This window comes from Lissotriton vulgaris, chromosome 2_1 (genome assembly GCF_964263255.1).
Source record: "Lissotriton vulgaris chromosome 2_1, aLisVul1.2, whole genome shotgun sequence".
Classification (NCBI taxonomy): Eukaryota; Metazoa; Chordata; class Amphibia; order Caudata; family Salamandridae; genus Lissotriton; species Lissotriton vulgaris.
Window position 1 is genome coordinate 60,885,905 of NC_141687.1, and position 24,769 is coordinate 60,910,673.

Below are 24,769 nucleotides of genomic sequence, written 5' to 3' on the forward strand. Positions count from 1 at the left end.
AGCTCACTTCATTTCAGGGTCCAAACGAAGTGACCACATCACTCCTATCCTGTCTTCTCTCTGATGGCTTCCCATCGAGGCTAGAGCTATCAACAAAACAGCGTGCATCACCCACAAAGCTTTGCACTCTTCCTCCCCTCGCTATCTGGTGAATAAACTCAAACTGTCTGGGGGCTCAAGACCTTCTCGGAATGCGGAAAAGTTCCTTCTTGAACCCCCCTCCTTCAAAAGAGAAAAACTTTTGGCACAATCATTCTCAGGTAATGCGGTGAGAACCTGGAACTTGCTGCCTCCTTCGCTCCGTGCCATCACATCCATCCAGATCTTCAAAGCGGACCTCATATCTCTTTTATTCCAAAGACACTTTTAGAACTAATTCTCTCCTTCTCAGACCCTGCCAGGAAGTTCTTTATTCATTGTAAATTTGTCACATATGTTTATATTTTTGCTTATACATCATGTGCTTGCTGTGTTTGAAATTGTGTTCCTTTTGCCTGCGTTGTTTTGATTCTATGGCCTGCTATTGTTCGCCAGGAAGTTCTTTAGTCATTGTAAAATTTGTCATATTTATTCTTACTTTTGCTTGTACAGTCTGTTCATGCTATTTTTGTTTGTTCTATTCCTGCAACAGCTCTCTCATGTAACGTAACTGGTTCTATTGTACAGTGCTCTGACACCTTCGGGTAAAGTCCGCTCTTTATAAAAATGCATTAAATAATAAATAAATAAATTTAAAAAACTCACCATTCGTTTCCTCGCTCGAGGTCGGACAGATGGGCAGGAATCAGCGTCAGCACAACCAATCTCCACTCATCATTATCCCTATTTTTGAACTCAAGTGTCACCAGGTATCACCGGGAAAAATACGCAGACCCGTTGTCAGAGCTGACAGAACCAGGAACCCGGAGTGCAAGGCGTGTTTGAGCCTGGACGGCTTCCAGCAGGAGCCGGGTCACAACAGTAGGGGGGAATAAAGAATTGTAGACATGGGGAGTGTGGGGCAGCTGAGAACTGGAGGGAAGCGATAGGGACCCAGGAGGGTGCAAGCCAGGGGCCACAATTTGATGCAGGTTCCCTGAACCTCGTATTTTGAGTTACCCAGGGCCTCTCTCAGAGATAACCGAGTGTTTCCACACATTTGTATTTCAGTGAACCCCCTTCCGTCCACTTTCCCCCCTCAGTAAAATCTAGTGCAGCCACTGCCAGTAATAACACAACTGTTAACCATCACACTCCTACAGGTGTGACTATTCCAGGCCCTAAAGGTATAAGATTGGCTTGGGAAGCATGTATTGACTAATACATAGCTGTTCTGCTCATATCTAAATTACACAAACAGCGCCATCATGTGGCAGTCTGGCATAAGTGCCAGTGTTAACAATTAAGTGTGGTACTGAGCATCAAAAACACTGGCTCAAATTAAGCACTGGTCAGTGAGGGAATTGGTTTCAAGGACACCCACCACGGACCACAGTTTTAGCAGCACTGAGGCAATGGACCTTTCCCTTGTTTGCCTGACTGTGCCCAGAGGAGTAGCAGGTCCATGTGAGCCTCCAGAGTGTTACATGTAATGTGTTTCACTGGACGGGAGGTAACGATGAAGCAGCATGTGTGTGTACATGAGGTCAAACAGTGGCTTCAAACAGTTTTTTACATTTCAACTGCCTGTCAAGAAGTTAAAACCATAAAATGCTTCATACCCTTGAGAGGTGGAGCCGGCAGCTGTTTATTATTTCTAATTGTTATTATTAATAGCACTGTGCATCCCACGCATCTACAAGACCAGAACAGGAGGAAAGTCCTTCTCCTACCTCGCAGCCAAGGCCTGGAATGACCTCCCCCGCCACCTCCGGCAAGGCCCCACTCTGCACCAGTTCAGGAAGGACCTCAGACCTGGCTCTTCGGATGACCCTCAGCACTCATCGTAGCCGCCCCCCCATGCGCCTTAAGACCTTCACGGGTGAGTAGCTGCACTTCACAATTCCCTAATTGATTGATTGAGTGATTGTGCACTTCGCCAATGGCGTATCAGCCCATCTTGCCCCGATTGGACATAGGTTCGCAAATGTAAAATGGCTGTACCTTGTAATTTAAGCCTAATGTATTATGGGATGAAGTCAATTGTGCCGTCATGATATGGAGATTAATATATGTTATGGCTCTGCAAACATTCAGTTCGGTTTAGCCTTAGGCACCTTGCGGAGAGAGTGCTGCCCCATCTCCTGTTACAGCGCCAATGATCAAAGCAGGAGGGTTCACTGACATTCTTATGTGTAGCGCTAGTGTAGTGCCTAGATGACAGTTAGGAATCCCCGTTGCAACAATATTGACGCAAATATAAATAACTTATAAAATGCATGTTAGCAACACATCTCTGGAATTCTCTCACCTCCATGACAAACTGACCCGCGTAGGTACCGGTCATTGTTGAACTTTGACCCGCAGCTAGGATTCCAACTGCCCAGATGTAGAGGGCAGCTGGGCCGAAGACACACCCCAGAATAACACCCTGCACATGGGAAGGAAACAGTGACGTTACCGGAGTGACCCACAACTTCGTAGCGAGAAAAGAGGCATGGAATGACTAGAGGTGACCAGCAGAGACATGAGGTGACCAGCAGAGACATGAAGTAACCAGCAGAGAGATGAGGTGACCAGCAGAAAGATGAGGTGGCCAGCAGACACATGAGGTGACCGGCAGAGATATGAGGTGACCAGCAGAGACAGGAGGTGACTAGCAAAGAGCTGAGATGACCAGCAGAGACAGGAGGTGACCAGCAGAGACATGAAGTAACCAGCAGAGAGATGAGGTGACCAGCAGAAAGATGAGGTGACCAGCAGAGACATGAGGTGACCGGCAGAGATATGAGGTGACCAGTATTGGCAGGAGGTGACCAGCAGAGACGGGAGGTGACCAGCAGAGAGATGAGGTGACCAGCAGAGACATGAGGTGACCAGCAGAGACAGGAGGTGACCAGCATAGATATGAGGTGGGCAGCAAAGAGCTGGGATGACCAGCAGAGAGAGGAGGTGACCAGCAGAGGAGACATGAGGTGACCAGCAGAGAGATGAGGTGACCAGCAGAGAGATGAGGTAACCAGCAGAGACATGAGGTGACCAGCAGAGAGATGAGGTGACCAGCAAAGAGATGAGGTGACCAGCAGAGAGAGGAGGTGACCAGCAGAGACATGAGGTGACCAGCAGAGGCAGGAGGTGACCAACAGAGAGATGATGTGACCATCAGAGACAGGAGGAGACTAGCAGAGAAGTAAAGTGACCTTCGGAGAGATGAGGTGGTCAGCAAAGAGGTGAGGTGACCATCAGAGACAGGAGGTGACCAGCAAAGAGCTGAGAGGAGCAGCAGAGACAGGAGGTGACCGTCAGAGACAGGCAGTGACCAGTAGAGAGATGGGGCGACCAGCAGAGACAGGAGGTGACCAGCAGAGAGATGAAGAGACCAGCAGAGGCAGGAGGTGACTAGCAGAGAGATGAAGAGACCAGCAGAGGCAGGAGGTGACCAGCAGAGATCGGAGGTGACCAGCAGAGAGATGGGGTGACCAGCAGAGAGATGGGGTGACCAGCAGAGGCAGGAGGTAACCAGCAGAGACAGGAGATGACCAGCAGAGATGGGAGGTAACCAGCGGAGAGATGATGTGGCCAGCAGAGAGGTGAGGTGACCAGCAGAGACAGTAGATGACCAGCAGAGATGGGAGGTGACCAGCAGAGAAATGGGGTGACCAGCAGAGGCAGGAGATGACCATCAGAGACAGGAGGTGACCAGCAAAGAACTGACTGAGAGGACCAGCAGAGACAGGAGGTGGCCGTCAGAGACAGGCAGTGACCAGCAGAGAGATGGGGCGACCAGCAGAGACAGGAGGTGACCAGCAGAGAGATGAAGAGACCAGCAGAGGCAGGAGGTGACCAGCAGAGAGATGAAGAGACCAGCAGAGGCAGGAGGTGACCAACAGAGAGATGATGTGACCATCAGCGACAGGAGGAGACTAGCAGAGAAGTAAAGTGACCTTCGGAGAGATGAGGTGGTCAGCAAAGAGGCGAGGTGACCATCAGAGACAGGAGGTGACCAGCAAAGAGCTGAGAGGACCAGCAGAGACAGGAGGTGACCGTCAGAGACAGGCAGTGACCAGCAGAGAGATGGGGTGACCAGCAGAGACAGGAGGTGACCAGCAGAGAGATGAAGAGACCAGCAGAAGCAGGAGGTGACCAGCAGAGACAGGAGATGACCAGCAGAGATGGGAGGTAACCAGCGGAGAGATGATGTGGCCAGCAGAGAGGTGAGGTGACCAGCAGAGACAGTAGATGACCAGCAGAGATGGGAGGTGACCAGCAGAGAGATGGGGTGACCAGCAGAGGCAGGAGATGACCAGCAGAGACAGGAGGTGACCAGCAGGGATCCGAGATGACTAGCAGAGAGATGAGGAGACCAAGGAGGTGACCAGCAGAGAACAGAGGTGACAGAAAGAGAGAAGAGGTGACACGAGAGAGAGGACAGGACCAATAATGAGAAAAGCTGGCCCGAAGGGGAAGAGGTGACCACGAGGGAGTAGTAATAATGCCACGATAGAAGAGGTGGTCCAGAGGGAAGAAATCATCAACAATGAGAAGTCTAGATGTAAAGGTGAACAGGGCCACAGAAAGAAGAGGTGACCACAGAGAGAAAAGGTGCGCTGCTATGGCTATCAGAGAGATATTAGTGATAATCAGCAGGGGGAGGAGGGGGCTAACAATGAGAAGAGGCGAGGAGGAGAGAGAACAGGTGGCCAGCAAAGAGAAGCTGAGACTAACTGAGAGACTCACAGAGGGATGTACGATGTTACAACGCGTACTTTTACAACGCGTGCCGTTACTACACAACTTTTACAACGCAAGTCGTTACAACGACTTGCGTTGGGGGGTGCTGGATAGTAAATATTTTAATTTACTATTCCAACTCCAATCCCCGTGGATAGTTGGGAAGGAGTTGGATAGTAAATTAAATTATTTACTATCCTGGAGCGCCCCCCAGCGCAAGTCGTTGTAACAACTTGCGTTGTAAAAGTTGCGTGGTAACAGTACCGTGTTGTAAAACCTTTGTTGTAAAGGTTGCTCCCCCTCACAGAGATGAAGTGATGAGCAGAGGAAAGGGGTGACCATTTGAGATGAGTAGAGGCCAGAAGACACCAGAAGAACAAACAGTTGGATGCAGAGAAGGGGATTTTAGCAGGAGGGGCAACTAGACATAGAGGACCAGATGGAGGGAGGGACCAGTCAGAGGTCACCAGAGAGAAAAGGAGGCCAGAGATAGGTGGTCATAGAGAAGCCTCCATGTAGAGGAGGTAAAAAACACAGATGTGCCCAGACAGGAGAGGTGACCATTTAGAGATGATGATGCAGAGGCAACTAGACAGGAGAGGTGACCAAAGCCAGGTGTCCACACAGAAGGGTGACCAGAGAGAGTTGTCCAGACAGAAGAGAAGAACATGGAAAGATGCCTGGATAGAAGAAGTGACCATTAAAAGGAGTCTGAGCAGCGGAGGGGACCAGGGACAAATGTTCAGAGACAAGCATCTAGTCCACAGAGAGGTGGACAGACAGAAGAGATGACCACAGAGAGGTGGACAGACAGAAGAGATGACCAAAGAGAGGTGGGCAGACAGAAGAGATGACCAAAGAGAGGTGGTCAGACAGAAGAGATAACCATAGAGAGGTGGACAGACAGAAGAGATGACCGCAGAGAGGTGGACAGACAGAAGAGATAACCATAGAGAGGTGGACAGACAGAAGAGATGCCCACAGAGAGGTGGACAGACAGAAGAGATGACCATAGAAAGGTATCTGGATAGAAGATGTGACCAGAGAGCTGTGTCTCGTAGTGGAGGGAGGTGACTAGAGATAAGTATTCAGACAGATCTATCTACAGAGAGGTGCCTAGACTGCAGAGATGACCACAGAGAGGCGTCCAGACTGAAGCGATGACCATAGAGGAGGACAGACAGGAGAGATGACCATAGAGAGGTGGACGGACATAAGAGATGACCATAGAGGGGTGGACAGACAGAAGAGATGACCATAGAGGAGGACAGACAGGAGAGATGACCACAGAGAGGTGGACAGACAGAAGAGATGACCATAGAGGGGTGGACAGACCAAAGAGATGACCATAGAGGAGGACAGACAAGAGAAATGACCATAGAGAGGTGGACAGACAGAAGAGATGACCATAGAGGGGTGGACAGACAAAAGAGGTGACCATAGTTGAGGTCAGACAGGAGAGATGGCCATTGAGAGGTGGACAGACAGAAAAGATGACCATAGAGGGGTGTACAGACAAAAGAGATGACCATCAAGCGGTGTCTGGATAGAAGACTTGACCAGAGAGAGGTATTTTGGAAGTGAAGGTGACCAGAGAGAAGTATTCAGATTGAAGTGTTCACAGGAAGGTGTCTAGACTGCAGAGATGACCACAGAGAGGTATCGAGGCTGCAGAGATGGCCATAGAGGGGTGGGCCCACAGGAGAGATGACCATAGAGGTTTGGACAGAGAGAAGAGATGACCGTACAGCACAGAATGTCATTTTGCTGTACCTGAGTTTAGCGTTCGATGGTTGTATTTGCTTTTCTGTGGCTCTATCCAAGGAAGTACCTACCCCTTTATAGATATCCACTGAGAGTGTTTCATTGGTGGGTGGGAAGACCCCTTTGTGGGGGCTGGAGCTGTTCAGGCACATGTCATGCTGGAGGAGGAAAGAGCGACAATGTGTTACTATTCAGTCAATGACCCTCTTGTCAAACAACATCAAAACCAGGGCCTTGTTGAGTTTTAGAGCTGATGCCTCTCCATCCAATGGCGGTGCAGTTACACCAGGGCTTTAAGTGGGTCAGGTCTCTCTGGGTCACAGTCCAGGTAGAAATTTAAAATGAACATTGAAACGGGTCCCTATCGGGCCCTGTATTCATGCCCCTAACTTTACTGGCAAAAGCAGTGATTCAATTTCTGAACAATAGATGTATAACATGTTATAGTAATTCATGCCAGTGATTTAGTTCCTGGTTGTATGAGGGAATAATGAATGCCATGACAACGCATGCTGATATTATGCCTCATTACAATGCGTGAGTCTTTAGCACGCATGCCTCCACAACGAAAACCTTTACCACGCATATGCCTTTACCACGCATGCCTTTACAACGAAATGTTGCATTGTAATAGCATGCTTGGTATAAACATATGTATGGTTAAAGTTTATTGGTAAGTAGCCAAACAAATCCCTGATTTTACGAGGCTTGCTGTGCAGTGCTTTGAGCTGATTTGTGAAGCAGATATCTACGTATACAAATAATGAAAGCTGTATACTGAAGACAGACTGGTCGTGTTATATATGCCTTATCTGTCCCAGAAGGAAGCCGCCATCTTAGAACATGTCCCAATGCATATGTGCCACTTATCTGGCCGACAACATCATGGGTGACTGTGGGGCCTTGACCCTCCATATCAGCAATGTGGCAAGTATTGTGCAAGCATTTTATTATCAGTAGTATGTGGTATGGCTCAGGGGGGCTGGCAAAGAAATTCAATGTGCATATTTATTAGTGTTATAAGTGGGAGGGGCTTTTCTTCAGATAATCTGTTTGCTTGTGATAAAGTATTTACTGTTTTCCTGCGCATAGAGGGGAGTGGCTGGACAGTAAGCACAGTTAAGTGCAGCATAGAATAGAGACCCAACGGCGGACTCCAGTTATCGCACTTCCTATGTGTGATCCCCAAGTAATGCGTTAGTAATAAAATGAGAGTCGATGTGCACCCTCTGCTCCTGCACCCGCCGTTGTGGGATGCCAACTGCCAAACAGATATACAGAATTATGAGAACACTGGAGCGGTGCACTCCAAATGAATATGACGTCAATAACGAAGCTCGATCAGTTTCAGCCCCATCTCCTGTTTCAGCGCCAATGCAATGCATCAGCCAACGTGTTTCGTTCAAAAGGTTGAACTTCGTCAGGGCGAGTGTGATAGATGGTGAATACAGCAAATATAGTGCTGCTAATGGATGGGTCCACGGGCCTGGTCTGGTCCGGACCCCGGTCTGGATAAATGTCTGATGTTGTAGATCTCTAGACTGCTTGATGCTGTGTGGGCCTCTTTGATAAGGGCCTTAGTAGTGTATTGGACCACAGCTACAATAGTTGTATTCACCATCTATCACACTCGCCCTGACGAAGTTCAACCTTTTGAACGAAACGTGTTGGCTGATGCATTGCGCAAACCCTATGGATGTTGAAAATAAAGAGTTTTATATTTTTGCAACAAAGAAACTGATCGAGCTTCATTATTGAAGTCATATTCATTTGGGAGTGCACCGCTCCAGTGTTCTCACAGTTCAGTGCAGCGTTGTGATGTGTTTTACTGAATTGATGTAAAGCGGGTTGGTGATGGAGTTGCGTCACTTTCATGAGCAACTCCAGCGATGCATCACGTTTGAGTCAACAGATGCGTCAGAATTTCTGACGCATCTGTTAATCCTTGCGCCATGGAGCACTGTATTGTAAATACAGCGCATCCATGGTGGCGCAAGGACATTTGGTGTTGGCGCAAGGAAACTGACGCATCTATGCAGATGAGTCAGTTCATTACAAATGAGGCCCTTAGTTTAAATGTTTAGGCCACACCCTAAATGACATAGTGCATGCCCCATTTAGAGGCCCTTCAGCCTCCACCACATACACACACATTTTTTATCTCACTTGAAGCCGTGGTTACATCCTTTTCCATTTCAAACCACAAAAGGCACCAGTTAGCGAACTTAAAGCATGCCGCAATCAGGTAGAAGAAGCAATGGGCATGCACTGAGGATCCTTCTCTGTCAGTCGGGGGCCTGGCTTCGTTTAGTGCAGCAGGTGCAACCGCACTGAGGCCCAGAGGGCTGAGGGGCCAATTGAACCCTAGTTATTACTGTATTTCAGAATTCAAACAGCAGCTAGGGGGCCCATTTCCTTCCATGCACTCAGATCTGCGACACACTGGCTATGCCGTTGGTGCCATGCTGAGAGTGGGCCAAGGTGGACGCTCGCCAGTGCATGGACGGGCCCTCGTGGGTCCACGTATATGCTGCTGGCTGGAAAAAGTGACCGCTTCTGGTCTTTCAAACAAGGCCTTTCACTAGTGCTAGGGGCCTTTTACTAGTGACTCTTTCCTCACTTTCTTTCAGACTTTGAAAGTCTGCATTAAAAGGCAACTATGGCTTTCAAAGACTCCTTCATTAACTTTTGAGTGACATCCACAAACAAGGTATCGCTAGAAGAGATGGAGAGACTCAGTTAAATAAAAAAGCAATTCAAACATTAAAGAATCAAATCTTAGCAACTAGACAACGTGGCCTCCAACTGTAGTGATCTGTTGCTTCAGCAGCACCAGCCTTGGGTGGAAGCAGGACCACTCACCCTCAGACAACAGCTCTCCTCTCCATTTCTTGAATAGTGACATTTCTTGTGACGGTCACTGTCCCCTTCTGGGCTATGACTTGCGTTAAGCACATTTTTACCACAGTTCACTGTTTTAAAAGGGAGTCCAAACTTGCTGCCAGGGTGCCTTTCTTTCAGAAGTACTAGAGCTCCAGGAACCTCTGTCGGCTTTTTGGATTTGCATTTGACACTGCATTCCTCATTCCGTTTCTGTCTCCGAGTTAAGGTCCTTACGTCATCGTAACTCCAAAAATCTACTTGACAGCACTCAACATGGCTTCCGTTCTGGCCATTCCACTGAGCCTGCATTAGTCATGGCCGCGGAGGAAATCTGATGGCAGATTGACAGGGGTGGCAAGGCTATCCTTATCCTAGTTGACCTATCTGCCGTATTCGACACGGTTAATCACTCAGTACTTACGCAACGGCTAATGGCAATTGGGATTCGGGACACCGCGTCTGCCCTCCTCACCTCCTTCTTGACAGGCAGAGAACTGTTTGCTGGGATAATCTTAAGTCAGATAAATATTACCTCCCTTTTGGAGTACCACAGGGGTCCGGGTTTTCGCCCACATTGTTCAAGGTATATGTGACTCCATTGGCTAAACTAGTCAAAGACCACGGTTTCTCGCTTGAATCGTACACCGACCATATACAAAATATAATTTCCATATCCTCCACGGACGATACGCCATCGGGCAGGTTCCACAGTTGTCTTCTTGACCACATCATACAATGGATGCACCGTAACTATCTAAAATTAAATACTCAGAAGACAGAGGGTTTGGAGTTTGGCACTGGTCCTCCCATCTGGAACTCTGTTTGGTGGCCGGCTGTGGCAGGAGTCTGTCCATTACCAGTGGCCAAAATGAGTAACCTGGGTGTTGTATGTGATGCTCAGCTCAGCTTTGCGGGGCAGATCAACCTGGTAACCTCGACCTGCAATTTCACTATAAAGATACTGCGGAAGATTTTGCCTGTTCTCCCACTGGAGTTGAGGAAAACGGTTGTGGTAGCACTAATTTTATCTAGTATTGACTATTGCAATGCCCTTTACCTACGGGTTGATAAACGGCAATTAACCAAACTGCGATCATGGCAGAACTCTGCAGCCCGAACCTTATTGAACATCCCTAAATATAATCATATATCTGGGGCTATTAGGAATCTCCACTGGCCCCGAGTTAAGGAGCGGATGGAATTCAAGGCATTATATCTGGTCCATAAAACCCTATATGGAGGTGGACCAACTGAATATCGCAAACTATTCCAATGGCACACCCCTGGTCCCTCACTGAGATCAGCCAATCAGCACTGGTTAATGTCCCTAAAATCAAGAAGGGAAAATGGGGAGGCAGATGCCTCTCCGATCTAGCTTCTAAGCTCTGGAACAAGCTGCCTCTGAACATTAGATCTCAACCTGTCCGTTCACAATTCCAGGGCTTATTGAAAACCTGGCTCTTCCCTACTCAGTGATGATCTGACCTTTTCTGGTTTCATCTCATATCTCTGCTACCCCAGCACAAAGACGCCTCGGCAATCGAGCGCTTTATAAACCTTTTACTTACTTACTAATGTATGAGTACCTTTGCTTCGTTGGTGTTAACCCTCTGCTTGCAAACACAATTGGGGCTTATTCACCACATAGCTGTTTGTGACAGCAACACCCCATGTCCTGTGTGGCTGGCGTCTGCTGACAGTTCAGTTTCCTGCGAGGAGTCAAAATACTTGTAGGTGGTCTCCTTTGATAGGGATTCTTTTGTACCTTGCAGTGCTTTTTTCTGAGCATCGCCCCATTGTAACTGTGGTGATGACTTGGTGAGTTCTCTCAAAGCTCTATCAGGGCTGAGAGGTTGTGTATAAATCTGCCATAGTATGTCAACATTCCAGGGAAACTATGTGCTTCTGATACAGATGAGGGTGGCAGGGCTGTTTACATTTCTGTCACTTTTGCTGGACCACGGGTGATACCTTGAGCAGGGAACTAGCATCCAAAAAACCTATGTCTGAAAGTAGGAACCACATGTGCTAGACTTTTCAAGAAGCTTCTAAGGTAGTTGTGGTGTTTCTCAATAGTGGTGGCATGCACTAGTCTGTTTTCACTTACGCTTATCACTTCAAAGATTCATTAGCACCTCCCTGATGGTACTTTAAAAGACTTCAGCAGCACAAGAGAAACCAAAATGCAGTGTTTTGTTTTGGCGAAGCACCAGCTGCGTAGAGAATGGGGGCACAAAAGCAGCTGGTGGTGCCGCAGTCGGAGGAGCACTGGGGGCCATTGACCTCATCTCCACTGTTGCGGTCAGGTGTCATTCACATTTGATTGCAACATTCAGGAGTCGCATGTTGACGCAGATTCTCACTATGTCTGACTGACAAAGTTTACAAAAGACCACAAGGGGTGAGATTCAGAGAGTGGGTCTTTCAAAATTTTTTAATGACTTTTGCCTCCCAGAGTTTCCACAGTTCTTGCTCTACCTTGGTCCTGAAATGGAAGGCAACCCTTTGATATCTCCTGTGACTGGTTGAATTGATGGTCAATGTAAAGTTTTGCCATCTTGCTTCTCAAACAGCCAATCCCTTCAAATAGATCTTGGAATTCTAGCAGAGCAGAGTATAGATCATTAACGTGTACGTTGTAGGTGAAACAGAAAAGCTGTAATTGTTCTGCTGTTTTACAGCTCAAAAGGGTACAGTCCTCTTCTTGCGTGACGTAAACCTGGTCACTGAGTGCTCGTTGTGGTGCAATATAGTGTGGAAGACCCCACAGAGGGCCAACAGCGTGGAGATTCGCACACACAAAAACTCTCACTTTGGTCATTTTGAATGTCGACTTTGATGTTAACTATTCAAATTGACTCTTGGTCATGATGTTGATGGAGGGACCAGTGTTGATTTGACCCATTATCATCTGCCTTCCTATGGCCCCCTTTACTCTTCCTTGGTTCTATTGTGTAGACAACGTGTGCTGCTTCTTCATCTTCCTAAACATCATCATGCATGTGTTTGACACTGGAGTTGTTGTTTTGAAAGTCTTTTGCAGTGGCTACCTTTTTTTCTGAGGGCTTGGCAGCCCGTGCCGATCTGCCCGCCTTTTCAAACTGATTCAGCTCTCCACAGGCCTCACATCTTTTGACCTTTGCTGCGCCTATTTCTGAGAGGGGAAAAACATCACCACACTGACCGCAGAATCTCCCTTTTGTTCCTCTGCTGGTCGATTTGTCAGTGCTAGCTCCTGTGAGAAGTTGGCCTGATATGTAATGTTCACTATTCTAGTGAGCACTTTGTATCAGTCCAAACAACCCTTATGGTGATTGGTTGTAAGTCAACCTTATAGACCAGCTATCCTAGTAGCGTGGATACGAGCAGTCTTCGGGCTAAACTCTAGAGGGCGTGTTAAGCCAGCTGTTATACCATCACATATACCCCTTGAACACCAAGTGAAAGGACACCACACAAGTGTTATGAAAATAAACAGTGTATTTATTAGAATCACAACAGCCCTGTACTCTTTATGAGGACAGGGTACTAAGCACAAAACAAAACTCTTACGAAAATACTTAAGTTAGCACAATATACATAAGTGCCCGAGGGGCACGACAAACCATATACTATGGAAGTGGAATGCGAAATTACTAGCAGGTAAGTACTGTACTAATAGGCTTTGGAATCGCTAGGACTACGTTACTGAACCTTCAGATTACTAGTAGGAGGCCTAGGGGACTCGGGTGCAGAGTGTGCACTCTCACGCGGGATGCGGGACAAAGTCTATGGTAGCTAGATTTCACAAAGTTAGTGTTCTCGGGCGAACCCGACCTGGTAGGAGGAAAACGAAAGCGGATCCTGACCCTTGGATAGTGAGGCTATGCTGGGGCACCGAAATGCCGAAGTTACCTAGCCCAGGGGCTGCAGCTGCATAGGTCTCAAAAGACGTCGGGAATCCTCGTAGACGAACCAGGAGCCTGAAGGAAAAGATGCTGGCAGGCGACCAGTGAAGAGAGTTCGAAGTGATCCAAGCCTGGATCTCGAAGATAGATGACACCTGAAAGCAGAGGGGACCAAGTTCGTGACTACTAGCCAGTAGTCAGGTGGCACCAGGAGGGCACCGGATGGTAGTCACCTCGACTAGGTGAGTGGGCGACGCTGTGCTCTGCAGATCTCACGGACCAGGAGGCGTTGTCGGCGACCAGGATGGAGGTGCGAGCTGTCCCACGATGGATGAAGCTGTCGACGTCGCTGGACCCAGGATTGGGGCAACAAGTCTTGGCTAATTCAAGCCCACGCGGTGGACTCAAAATGGCGTCTGGAGTGGACCAGGAGGGTCCGGGGTGCTCCTCTTTTGGAAGGGAGCAAGGGCCAGTCTGGAGCAACCAGACCAGCAGCAGTGATGGCGTCGGGCGTCGTTAAGAAGGCCACAAGCCAGCGGGCTAGTAGCCAAACAACGTGGTGAGCAGCAAAAAGCAGAAGGGCCCCACGCAGATCGTGGAGATGCTGGGGGGCTGAACTTCGGTGCTGGAGCTGCTCAGGGTCGGGGCTTCTCGGACCCCAAAGCACTCACCAGAGGTTCCCTCGGCGGTCGTGCTGGAAAGAAGTCGTGCAGTCTTGAAGATGGCCGGTCCCTCGAGGTCTCGTCGCACCCACGGTTCTCAGCTTTGCTGTAGAGGTGGGTAGAGATCAGAGGTGCCAGGGAATCCGGGTCTCGTCGAGCTGGGCAGTCGGATTCCGGAGGAAGGACTTGCAGCAGACCGCAGTGTTCTTAAGATGGTGCCTGCGGATGCAGGGTGACTACTCCTTAGTCACAAGGGAGAATCTTGAAGAAGAAATCTTGAAGTCCTTTCGAAGAAAGTTGTGTCTTGATTCCAAAGATGATCTAATTTGGAAGGGTCCCCGCTCCTGCCTTTATCCTAAAGAAAGGGGTGGGTACGCAACTAGGTCCTGCCCTAGGGGTGGGACCAGGAAGGGGGGTGGTTACACCCCTCTCCCATGCCGGACTTTCCCCAGGCCAGGGGCTGGTGTGCCCCTGGAACTGGTTCTAGCCGGCAGATGCGTAGTGAGCACCGGGGTGCCACTCAGCAGTCACCTTCCTGTAAAGCCTTGCCTACCCAGGATACACAAAACCCTGTCTGGGATGGTGCTAGCACCGCCCCTGACAGGAAACCCTTTGTCCAAGCTCTCCTCGCTGGAAGGACTCCCAGCAGCAGGAGGTCAGACTCGTGTCTGTGGTGGCAGCATCCATTTTGTGGAGCTGAGGCTTCGTTTAACTTTAACCGGGGTTCACAGTTACATACATGTCGTGTCCCACTAGAAGGGTGGAATGCTAACCCCGTCGCCAGAATTGGCGAGGGGTTAGTATTCCAATTCGTATGACACCTTACTCGACATGTTTTAATAAGGCAATACCAAAGATAGCATTTAACCGCGAGGATTATAATGCACTTAAGAGTATATGGTATGCGTTATCATGGAACAGCTATTAGGACTTGGTTCCGCAAGCTGCAAACGGGCTCAGCTCATGCCAGAGCACCATTTCACACGATTCCAAGCACTCTGCCTTCAGGATTGTCAAGGCCTGCCATAGGAGTGACTGATAGGAATCTGTGTGTCCATTTTTAGGGTTAGATATAGGTATACTATATCTAAAGCAAAGGGTGATTACACCACCTTGCCCCAGCTGTCGTGCAGCCAGTTGTGTCAGTTTTAGATGGCCATCCAGGGGTGGCATAATACATGCTTCAGCCCCTGGTAGGCCCTGGGTACACCTATGCCCTGAGTTACAGGGTCTGATAAGGTGGCCCAGTTCCAATTGGATAATGCACCTAAGGTACACATGTCAATTTAGTGAGAGAACAGCTAGGCTGTGGGTCTGATTGGCAGGCCCACAGCCAGGGAAAGTCGTAAACCAGTGAAACAAAAGCAAAAAATCTGGGTGATCATAGGATTGCAGACCCTACTCTCCTACAGCTCCTTTCATTATTAGGTTGAAAGACTCCTCTTTTGTAGGTTCGGTGTATGGCATTTTCATTTGTCCTTGGGGACCCATTTTACTAGCTTAAATTACGTCACAGGGCTTAATCATGTGTAACTCACAAAACAAGGGAGAAACAGGTCTAAAATGTTTCTGGTGCCGCATTAGTGCCACACACGTGAGACACCACGGGGCAATCGCTTTGTATTAAATAAATGTGTGGAAATAAATGATAGAAAGCGTAATGATGACTTTTGTAGTGAGCATAAGAAAAATATCAGGCCAGACACAGAAGCCAAACCAGGTGTGCACTTACAAGGATTACACAATTATCAAAAGGAAGAAACCCCCCACACTTCAACCTCAAAAACGAATGCCTTATTGGGTACTCATGATGAACTGGTAAACAGTTTATCTCCTAGTTAATCCTGCTGTTCTACCATGGTAACATATGCTAGTTAACATTAACAAAATGTCTATTAGCTTTGCAGGCGTGGAGTGTCGCTGTAATACCTGTAGAGGGCAGCAGTGTGAACTGGTTTCTACAGGAAGCGGAAAAATAGCAGGACCCATTGTCGCGCGATCGCTGTACACTAGCTCCGTCAGCCGTGACGCCAAGCCCTGAGGGCATGTGTAGGCCCACCTGCATCGATATCTACTTGAGACAAGCACTACCGCGGCCAGGCGCGCAACTCCCATTAGGTTCAAAGGGCTTCAGCCCTGCGTCGTGTGTGTCAGCCCGGGCTGAGACAGCTTCCCGGGCACACACACAGCCGCACCCGAGAACTTCACGAGTCTTTAAAAGACCATGTACTTGTTAACGAGGCTTTGTTCTGTTTTCACCCCTTCATCTCCACTCTGCTTATTGCTTGAAGAATTACCCCCCCCCCCGAAATTTGTAGTTACCCCCTGAAAATTGGCTCTAATTGCGCCTCTGCTACTGCCCACAGTTTCTGAAAATCTGGTCTATTTCAAGTGCTTGCACATCTAAGAAACAAGCTCTGCATTTCCACTAGGTGAGGTGAAGCAGTAACTTTATGGCGCCACGCGATGGCCACAAACACTTACTACAAAAATCTAAAATTTCATATTCTGACTATGGGGAGTGCTCCTGCACTGGAAGTCCCTACATCGTTACTGCTATGAAATGCAACCACATCTCCCAAACTTGACTTACCGCTTCTTGATTGGTTTTATTGAAGAATGCCTCTGCGAAGACAGCCATGACGAAGAGGTTGATGAGGAAGGACACGAAGAGGGCGATGCTGGCCTCGATCATGAAGTACATGTTGGCTTCCTTCACTTCCTGCTTCCTGGATCGATCCACATTTCGCGTCTGTGGAGACAAGCAGGGAGACTTTAATGCTGCAATCCTGACAGTATGAGTCTTGAGTATGTGTGGTCGCATCAATCAATTATAAGCCACAACCAACTTAGGAACTCTCACACTCCGTTCTGGAAGCCACGGGGTGGGCAGATGCTACTGGGCCACAGCCGTGGGGGCTGGGGCTGTTTCCCTCTGCTGTGCCGTGGCCTGTCCTATTATGACTCTGCAAACTGGGCCAAGTACAACCCTTTCAGCACTTGACTCTCAGCGGAAGTAATGACAATCACAGGATTCTTAGGGAGCTTAGTGTGTGGGTACTCATGCTCAGCACCCCTCACCACCTCCAACAATCCAATAACATCTATGTCCAGCCCAGTGCTTCTTTTTATAGAAGACAAGTACCCTGTCATGTAGGAAGCAGAAATACTGCACATTGTATTCACAGGTGAAAGGCACATTGTATTCACATGGCTATATTTGATACACAGGTGTAAGTCTTGTGTGCTTCAAAGTGGGTCAATTCACATGAGAATACCTGATTTAGAGGTGCGAGCCTTAGATGCTTAAAAGTGGGACCCCTCCTTCTAGGTGCTGTACTGCCTTTCACCTCAGTCTCAGGGCATTCAGTATTGGTGTCTTAGCTTCTAATAAGGTTCAGCACACTCCCTTCTATTTCTTTTAACACACACAGTCTCAAGGACATTGGGGCCATTGGAGTCTCTTCCCCATACACAGCTGGTGTTGCACGAGGGCCACGTTGGTTTGTCTGATGATGGTGCGTTCACTGGTGATTGACGTAGCCTTCCCCGTATGGTGCTCGACACTCGCGCTGGATGCAGACAGCTGCTAGTCGAAAAGCGAGTCTCCAGGAGGTCGCAGGGGGGAGAGTGCTTCTGGCATTGGCCCTCTTCCAGACTCTGACATCCGTTGATACAGGCACACCAGGAGGATTTAGCAGACCTGGTCCTGATTCTCCAGTAAATCTCTTAGGACCAGATGTACGACCATTGAATTTTGCGACTAGCAAATTGCGAGTCACAATTTGCAAGTCCCAAAATTCAATGTACAACAGTGTCTCAGACACTGTTTGCGATTCCCAATGGAATTGCATGCCTCATGAATATTAATGAGGCTGTTGCAATTAGCGACCCCATTGGGAATGGCTAGCACTCCCAGGGATGGTGGCCTGCTGGGGTCAGCAGACCACCATGTCTGGGACTGCTTGTCAATAAAGCAGTTTTTTTTAAATGCAGCTCGTTTTCCTTAACCCCTCCCATGCTCATGACGAGCTCAGCTCGTCATGAGCCACAGTTGTGCTGTGCTCATGGCGAGCTGACCTCGCCATGACCCGCCCGGCGCTTACACGCGGGGATAATTCCCCTGCTGTGCTGAGAGTTCTAAAGAAACGGCCGTGGTCATGATGAGCTCAGTTCATCATGAGCACCGGGGTGCTGTGCGCGCCACCCGCCCCTCAGCACAGCGGGGGAATTACCCCCGCGGCAAAGGGATAAAAGGAAAACGGGATGCATGTAAAAAAGAAAAATTAAACTTTTCTGTTTCATTTTTTAAGGGCAGGTAGAGGTCCCTGGGACCACTGCCTGCTCTTGAAAAATATTGCTGGAAGGGGTCCCTTGGGGACCCCTTCCCATTTGCGAATGCTTTACCACCTACTTGAAGTAGATGGTAAACAGTTTTATTTTTACAGCAAATGCGGTTGCAAAACACTCATACATGGCATTTGCACTTGGCACGCCCCTTCCTAATAGCGAGTCACTAACCCTATTTTGCGAGTTGCTAATAGATTAGCAACTCTCAAAATAGGGTTAGCACTTTGTGCATCCGTTTTTTGCAGTCGCAGACGGACCAAATGACCCTTTGAGACCGCAAAAAAACGGTCGTACATCTGGCCCTTAAGGTCAGTCACACAGGGGCATCCATGGGCAAAGGCCGCTGTAAGTCTCTCAGTGTGGGGCTTCAACCATGGCAACACACTTTCAGGTGTTGTTCTGGGATGCAATGCAGGCACCCGATGGGATCATGAGGTCTTTGGGACCTCAGCAGCCAGGCGCTATCTTTGGCACGTAGTGCCACGAAGCCACAGCCTCAATTCTTCAGAGCAGGGTGGCTTGGGGCACTTTCACTGGTGGTGCTGGGTCTTCTACTTCTTACAGGTCACCCTGCTGAACCTCAGAGTGGAAGCTGAAAGGGACCAGTTGGGACCACTGGGCACAGATTTGCAGTGTCACTATCACACCGTCTAGCTTCTCGCAGACAGAGGGGCCACAACCAGACACATATCCTGGCTTCAGTCGACCTACCAATCGGGCGCACGGCTGCTGTTACCTTGGAGATTACGATGGGTATAATGCAAAGAGCCTGCCCCGCACACTTCGATAGTGCCTTGTTCAACGAAGCTGCACAGATATGTTGAAAACAACATTTTTGATGTACAGAATGTAGAACAATGTCATACATTCACCCCAGTACAAGGATCTGGGCCTAAATCCATCGTTTTTTTGCACTCCACACCACCCTGGGTTAGACACTGGCTATATGCAAATCAGCTCTGACCCTGTGCCTCATGGGAACAGTCCAGTCCGAACTACCAAGCCATGTCTTTCCCAGACCGGAATCAAGCATCCAGGACCGGTTTCTGGCTATCAGCCTTCATCAGCCTGGATAGCTTGACTCCTGTGGTGTGGAGAGCCTGGGACTCACGTCTGAGTATACCCAGCACACTCGGGGTGAAAATTGCAAAAAACACAATTGATGGACAGAATGTAGAACAATGTCATACATTCACCTCAGTACAAGGATCTGGGCCTAAATCCATCGTTTTTTTGCACTCCACACCACCCTGAGTTAGACACTGGCTATATGCAAATCAGCTCTGACCCTGTGCCTCATGGGAACAGTCCAGTCCGAACTACCAAGCCATGTCTTTCCCAAACGATGGATTTAGGCCCAGATCCTTGTACTGGGGTGAATGTATGACATTGTTCTACATTCTGTCCATCAACTGTGTTTTTTGTAATTTTCACCCCGAGTGTGCTGGGTATACTCAGACGTGAGTCCCAGGCTCTCCACACCACTGGAGTCAAGCTATCCAGGCTGATGAAGGCTGATAGCCAGAAACCGGTCCTTGGATGCTTGATTCCGGTCTGGGAAAGACATGGCTTGGTAGTTCAGACTGGACTGTTCCCATGAGGCACAGGGTCAGAGCTGATTTGCATATAGCCAGTGTCTAACCCAGGGTGGTGTGGGGTGCAAAAAAACGATGGATTTAGGCCCAGATCCTTGTACTGGGGTGAATGTGTGACATTGTTCTACATTCTGTCCATCAACTGTGTTTTTTGCACCGATATGTTGATGCACCTGAACTTGTTGATCATGTGTTACAATTCCTTTATGTATTATTTTATGGTGCTGGTTTAGTTCAATGTATTTTGGTCTGTTTCTTTAATGGCATGCGACTTGTGTATTTTCTACATGTGTTCCACACTCTGTATAGAATTCTCTTGGTGTACGGTTCCACTTGGATGAGGCAGTTGCATCTGGACTTCATCCTAGTCGGATGCCTTTTGCATGTGCTGTAATTAAACTTGTTATTAACTTTATCTTGATTCAAGAATCTTCCTAATATTGGCGACAAGCTGGACCTACTCTTGCCTTTCCACAGCACGGGAGCGCAGTATTTTTTTTCTTTAACCCACTTATTGATTTTGTTTCTGCTGAATATTTGATTGTTATTTCCTTAGAGCCTTTGTCTCACCGCATGGTGGGGATTTTCTTTTCTTTTCACTGCGAGCATCTGGGTTTGAGTTTTCTGGATTCTACGGACATCGTGCTCAACACGTTGAGCGCATTATTTAAAATTCCACACTGCACAGACTATTCTTACCTTACGCATAGCCGACCATCAGAATCCAGAAGTCTTCGGGCAGATTTACAAGCCCCTTGCGCCACTTTTGCATCACTTTTAACATGGGAAAAGTGACGCAAAAGTGGCGCAAGGGACTTGTTAATCTGCCCCTTCGTTTCTTACGGGAATCCTAGAGAGTGAAGATTCCTTAACACGCAAAAGCACCAACGCCACACGGAATCGGGCTGACTCATGCGTGCAACGTACTAAGCAGCCATTTTGTGGCTACCTAGGTAATGCTCACCACGCATCGGAAAGTGTGTTTGCATGGTAATTTACACACTATTGTATGCTTGTACCTTGGTAGCATTCACTGCATCCACTGTGCATCTGGACATGTGTTCAGTGTAATATATTTTATTATTATGAGCACATTATTGGGCACATTCTCGGTTTCATGTGGGGAGTGATATATTTTAGAAGAACCTGAGTTGAGCCACGCTGGTACATGTGAGTTTACATTTTATTCTTACTTATGCATTTCCATCGTTAGTTGCATGTATTACAGCATTAGCTTCAAAACTCATTTATCAAATGGAGATATTAAACTGATACTGCAGACTTATATTACTACATTTGGATTAAAAAGTATTTTAATATTGAACATTTAACCTCTAACATAATGCAGTTTGAACCACCTGCAAAATTTCATCAAAATGAAGGCGACCCACCTATACCATGGCCTAGATGGAAAAAAGAGTTTATCACCTATATGAAGGCCATAGATGGTGAGCGCATTGGGCGCAGAAAGGAAAGAAAAGATTTTGCTTCACTGATTTGGTTCTGAGGGACAAGTAACATTCAGAGCATTACCTCAGATTACGCCACAAAGTGGAGAGGGTGACAACATGAATGTATATGTTGAAGCATTAAACAGACTGGAAAAGAGGTTCGAACCTACATCTAATATTGCGTTAAATAGATTTAAATTCTACACTAGGCCACAAAAAGATGATGAGTCATTTGATGACTTTTAAACAGCCCTAAGATCTTTGAATATACAATGTAGGTAGAAAAAGCTTTATTCGAGTTATACACTCATAAAAGCACACACATGTAAATACATACATTTCTAAAAAACTTCAAACATTCTATAACAATAAATTTATAATTAAAAATACATAATACATAGCATAAAAGTTGTTATCAATTAGAATTAAAATAGCTTTTTCATGATATGCGGAAACTAAATGCATGTTACAATATAGAAACCTCCGCGTTACGGACCATTCCCAAGTTTATACAATAAGAACTGATACCATACATATTAGCCGCATTTTAAAGTTAAAATTCATATATATCTCCCAGTTGTTGTCTGCAAGGATAAATCATACATAGGAAAATGTAAAATTCAGAACACATTAGAGGATAGAGCCCTCCTCCTTATGGACCAAGCCCACCCCAGATATTTAGCAGTTCCAACTACGATTGACATTTCAGTGGAGGAACAAATAATTCTCAACCCCTCAACACCACTTTGGACACCGAGGTTCCTACAAACTGGAGCCAACCAAGATTTTCTTGGATTTACATAAGCATCGCATAAAAAAAGAAAGTGTGCGATGCTTTCATTAGGGGCCCCACATGACGGACAACACGAGCCACTATTAGTTCTCCATCTGGACGTCATACACCTCAAGGGGAGAGAACCTGCCCTTAACTGGAAAAATAATTTCCTGTCTAATGGAACAGTTATGCTGTCCCAATACTTTTCTAGGGAAGGTCTTTGTTTAATTTCCATGAATCTACCCCCCATGGATTCCGAGGTTACGCTCCTCCAAAGTTTCTGATCGATGTGGTTCCAATATAGTTCTTTAATACTGGATTTACTAGGGAATACTTCCCCAAGGGGGTTTTCCCATAATTTGGAGAGCCCAAGCTCAGCAAGGATATCCCTTAGCATTTTTAACCATGTGATTTTGCGAAAAACATCTAATTTGGCTAATGCTAAGAACCCCTCAGCATAGTGTCTTATTTCCATGATTGTCCATAGCCGTCTCCAATAGAGGATAGGCCTCAGTCGGGCACGGTCACTAAGCGATCTTCTACCTAGATCCAAACCAAGCGGTATCAGTGGGGTACTTTGGGGGAGGCTAGTTATCCCTCTCACAAACCTGTTCTCAGATCTTTGAAGGGTGGTAAGACTCTCAAAGCCCCAGACTTCAGCCCCGTAAAGGGTTGCGCCCAAGGCTTTTGCGTCGTAAACCATGAGAACGGGTTTTATAGGCCTGGTTTTGGATTTTACTTGCTCGACCCTGAGGGCTCCTGAAATCTGCTGGTGTTTCAACACCGCCTTCTCTATGTGTCTTGACCAACCAAGTTTACTTGAAATCTCGACCCCAAGGTATGTAAAAACATTTACCAACTCTAATTTGATATTGTTCAAAAATACATTGGGTCGAGATTGACGCTTTTGCCCAAAGGCCATCAACTTGGTTTTATTTACATTAACCTCGAGACCCCGTTCTTTACAGAATGAGTCAAAAATGTTCAAGGCTCGCTGGAGACCCGACGGGGTTTTGGACACAATCAAAGTGTCGTCAGCGAACATCAGAATTGGAACTCTGATGCCCGCTAACGAAGGTGCGTCAACCATTGCGTCCATCATCCTGTCTACAATGCCATTAATGAACAGGGAGAACAGCAGGGGTGCCATTGCACATCCCTGCCGGACCCCCCGCTCGACTGGGAAATTGGTGGTGGATTCCCCATTCCTCCCCCACTGGACCTTTGCATAGTTGCTTTCATGCAGACGCATTATCAGCGTAAGCAAATCAGGTGGGACCCCTATTTTGGACAGAACCTCCCACAGCGTGCACCTGAGCACCAGATCAAAGGCAGCCCTTAGATCTACAAATGCTACATAGAGGCTGCCTTTGCCCAGGAGTACAGTCCCCCACCGCAGCATGGTGAAACGAAAAATTTGGTCGACCGTACTGGTTGCACGTCTGAATCCTGCCTGGAAGGGGGATAAAGCATTGTTGTCATCTACCCAGGCCATGAGTTTGTCGACCAGCATCTTCCCCACTACTTTTTGCATGGTGGCCAGCAAACTTATTGGTCTATAATTTGCCGGGAGTGACCGATCGCCTTTCTTAAAGATCGGTATTATTATTGCCCCCTTCCATATATTTGGGATTTTTGCCCCTTTCGCTAGGCCGTTTCCCAACAAGGTCGCGTATTTTGCCCACTGGACCTTGTCGTGTTTAAAAATATCTGAAGGGATTCCATCTAGCCCAGGGGCTTTCCCCCCCTGCAAACTTGCTATTACGTGTTCCGCGTCCTTAGTTGAAAATAAATCACCCTTGCAAAATACCATAGGGATTGGTTCAATGGCCATTATATCCCTACTCTCAGCATACTGGGGTTTAAAATATTCGACCCACAACGCCTCATCGACATTGTTGTCGGGATTGTTGGGGGCGCCCCCTCTTCCCCATTTCACAATTTTCCAGAAAAGTCTGGAATCCTTTTGCCCTGAAGCCTCGAGTAGCTCCTCCCAGTACTCCTCGTCCCACAGCTTCTTGGCCTTGCGGATACTGTCATTATAATATTTCCTAGTGGCGCTAATCGAGGCCTTGTCCCTGCTTTTGAGTGCTCTGCCCAACTCCAGTCTGGCTACCCTGCACTGTTTGTTGAACCAGGTCGCCATTGTGATTGGTACTTTTCTGGTAGTCTTTGAAGGCTTGGTAAAGTGCGGTTTTATCAAAGAGAAGAATGTGTCATGTATATCAGTTATTTGGACAGAGTCTGGTGTTACCGGGTCTACTTTTGCCATGGCATCAATAGCATTGACTGTCTCCATATTAATGGACTCCATAGTGGACAAATTGGCCAGGACATATGGCCATCTCACCCGTCTTGAGTCATTAGCCATAACAGGTACACTCCCACAACCTGACACTAAGTTGGTTCGTGCGGCCTTCCACCATGAGTGGGAGACACAGAGGGGGTTATGGTCACTTTCTACTCTCCCCACAATTTCCATGTCACCCACGCCACACCATAACTCAAGACTACAGATGACATAGTCAATCCTACTTTTATTGTGTCCATTGTCGAATGTACAATTGCCACCTTGGTCGCTTTTTGTCCTGCC

The 24,769-nt window shown here is 47.6% G+C and overlaps 1 protein-coding gene across 3 annotated transcripts in view; it reads right to left on the bottom strand.

The window, feature by feature from the left end:
• Positions 1-24,769, bottom strand: part of SLC11A1 (solute carrier family 11 member 1) — a 247,802-nt gene that overhangs the window by 59,527 nt on the left and 163,506 nt on the right. For all 3 annotated transcript variants that reach the window (XM_086954462.1, XM_086954461.1, XM_086954463.1), the window contains exons 9-11: positions 16,599-16,757; positions 6,645-6,731; positions 2,390-2,509 (exon numbers count right to left, since the gene is read on the bottom strand). In XM_086954462.1, coding sequence (XP_086810588.1) covers positions 2,390-2,509; positions 6,645-6,731; positions 16,599-16,757 — 366 coding nt within the window. The remainder of the gene's footprint in view (positions 1-2,389; positions 2,510-6,644; positions 6,732-16,598; positions 16,758-24,769) is intronic.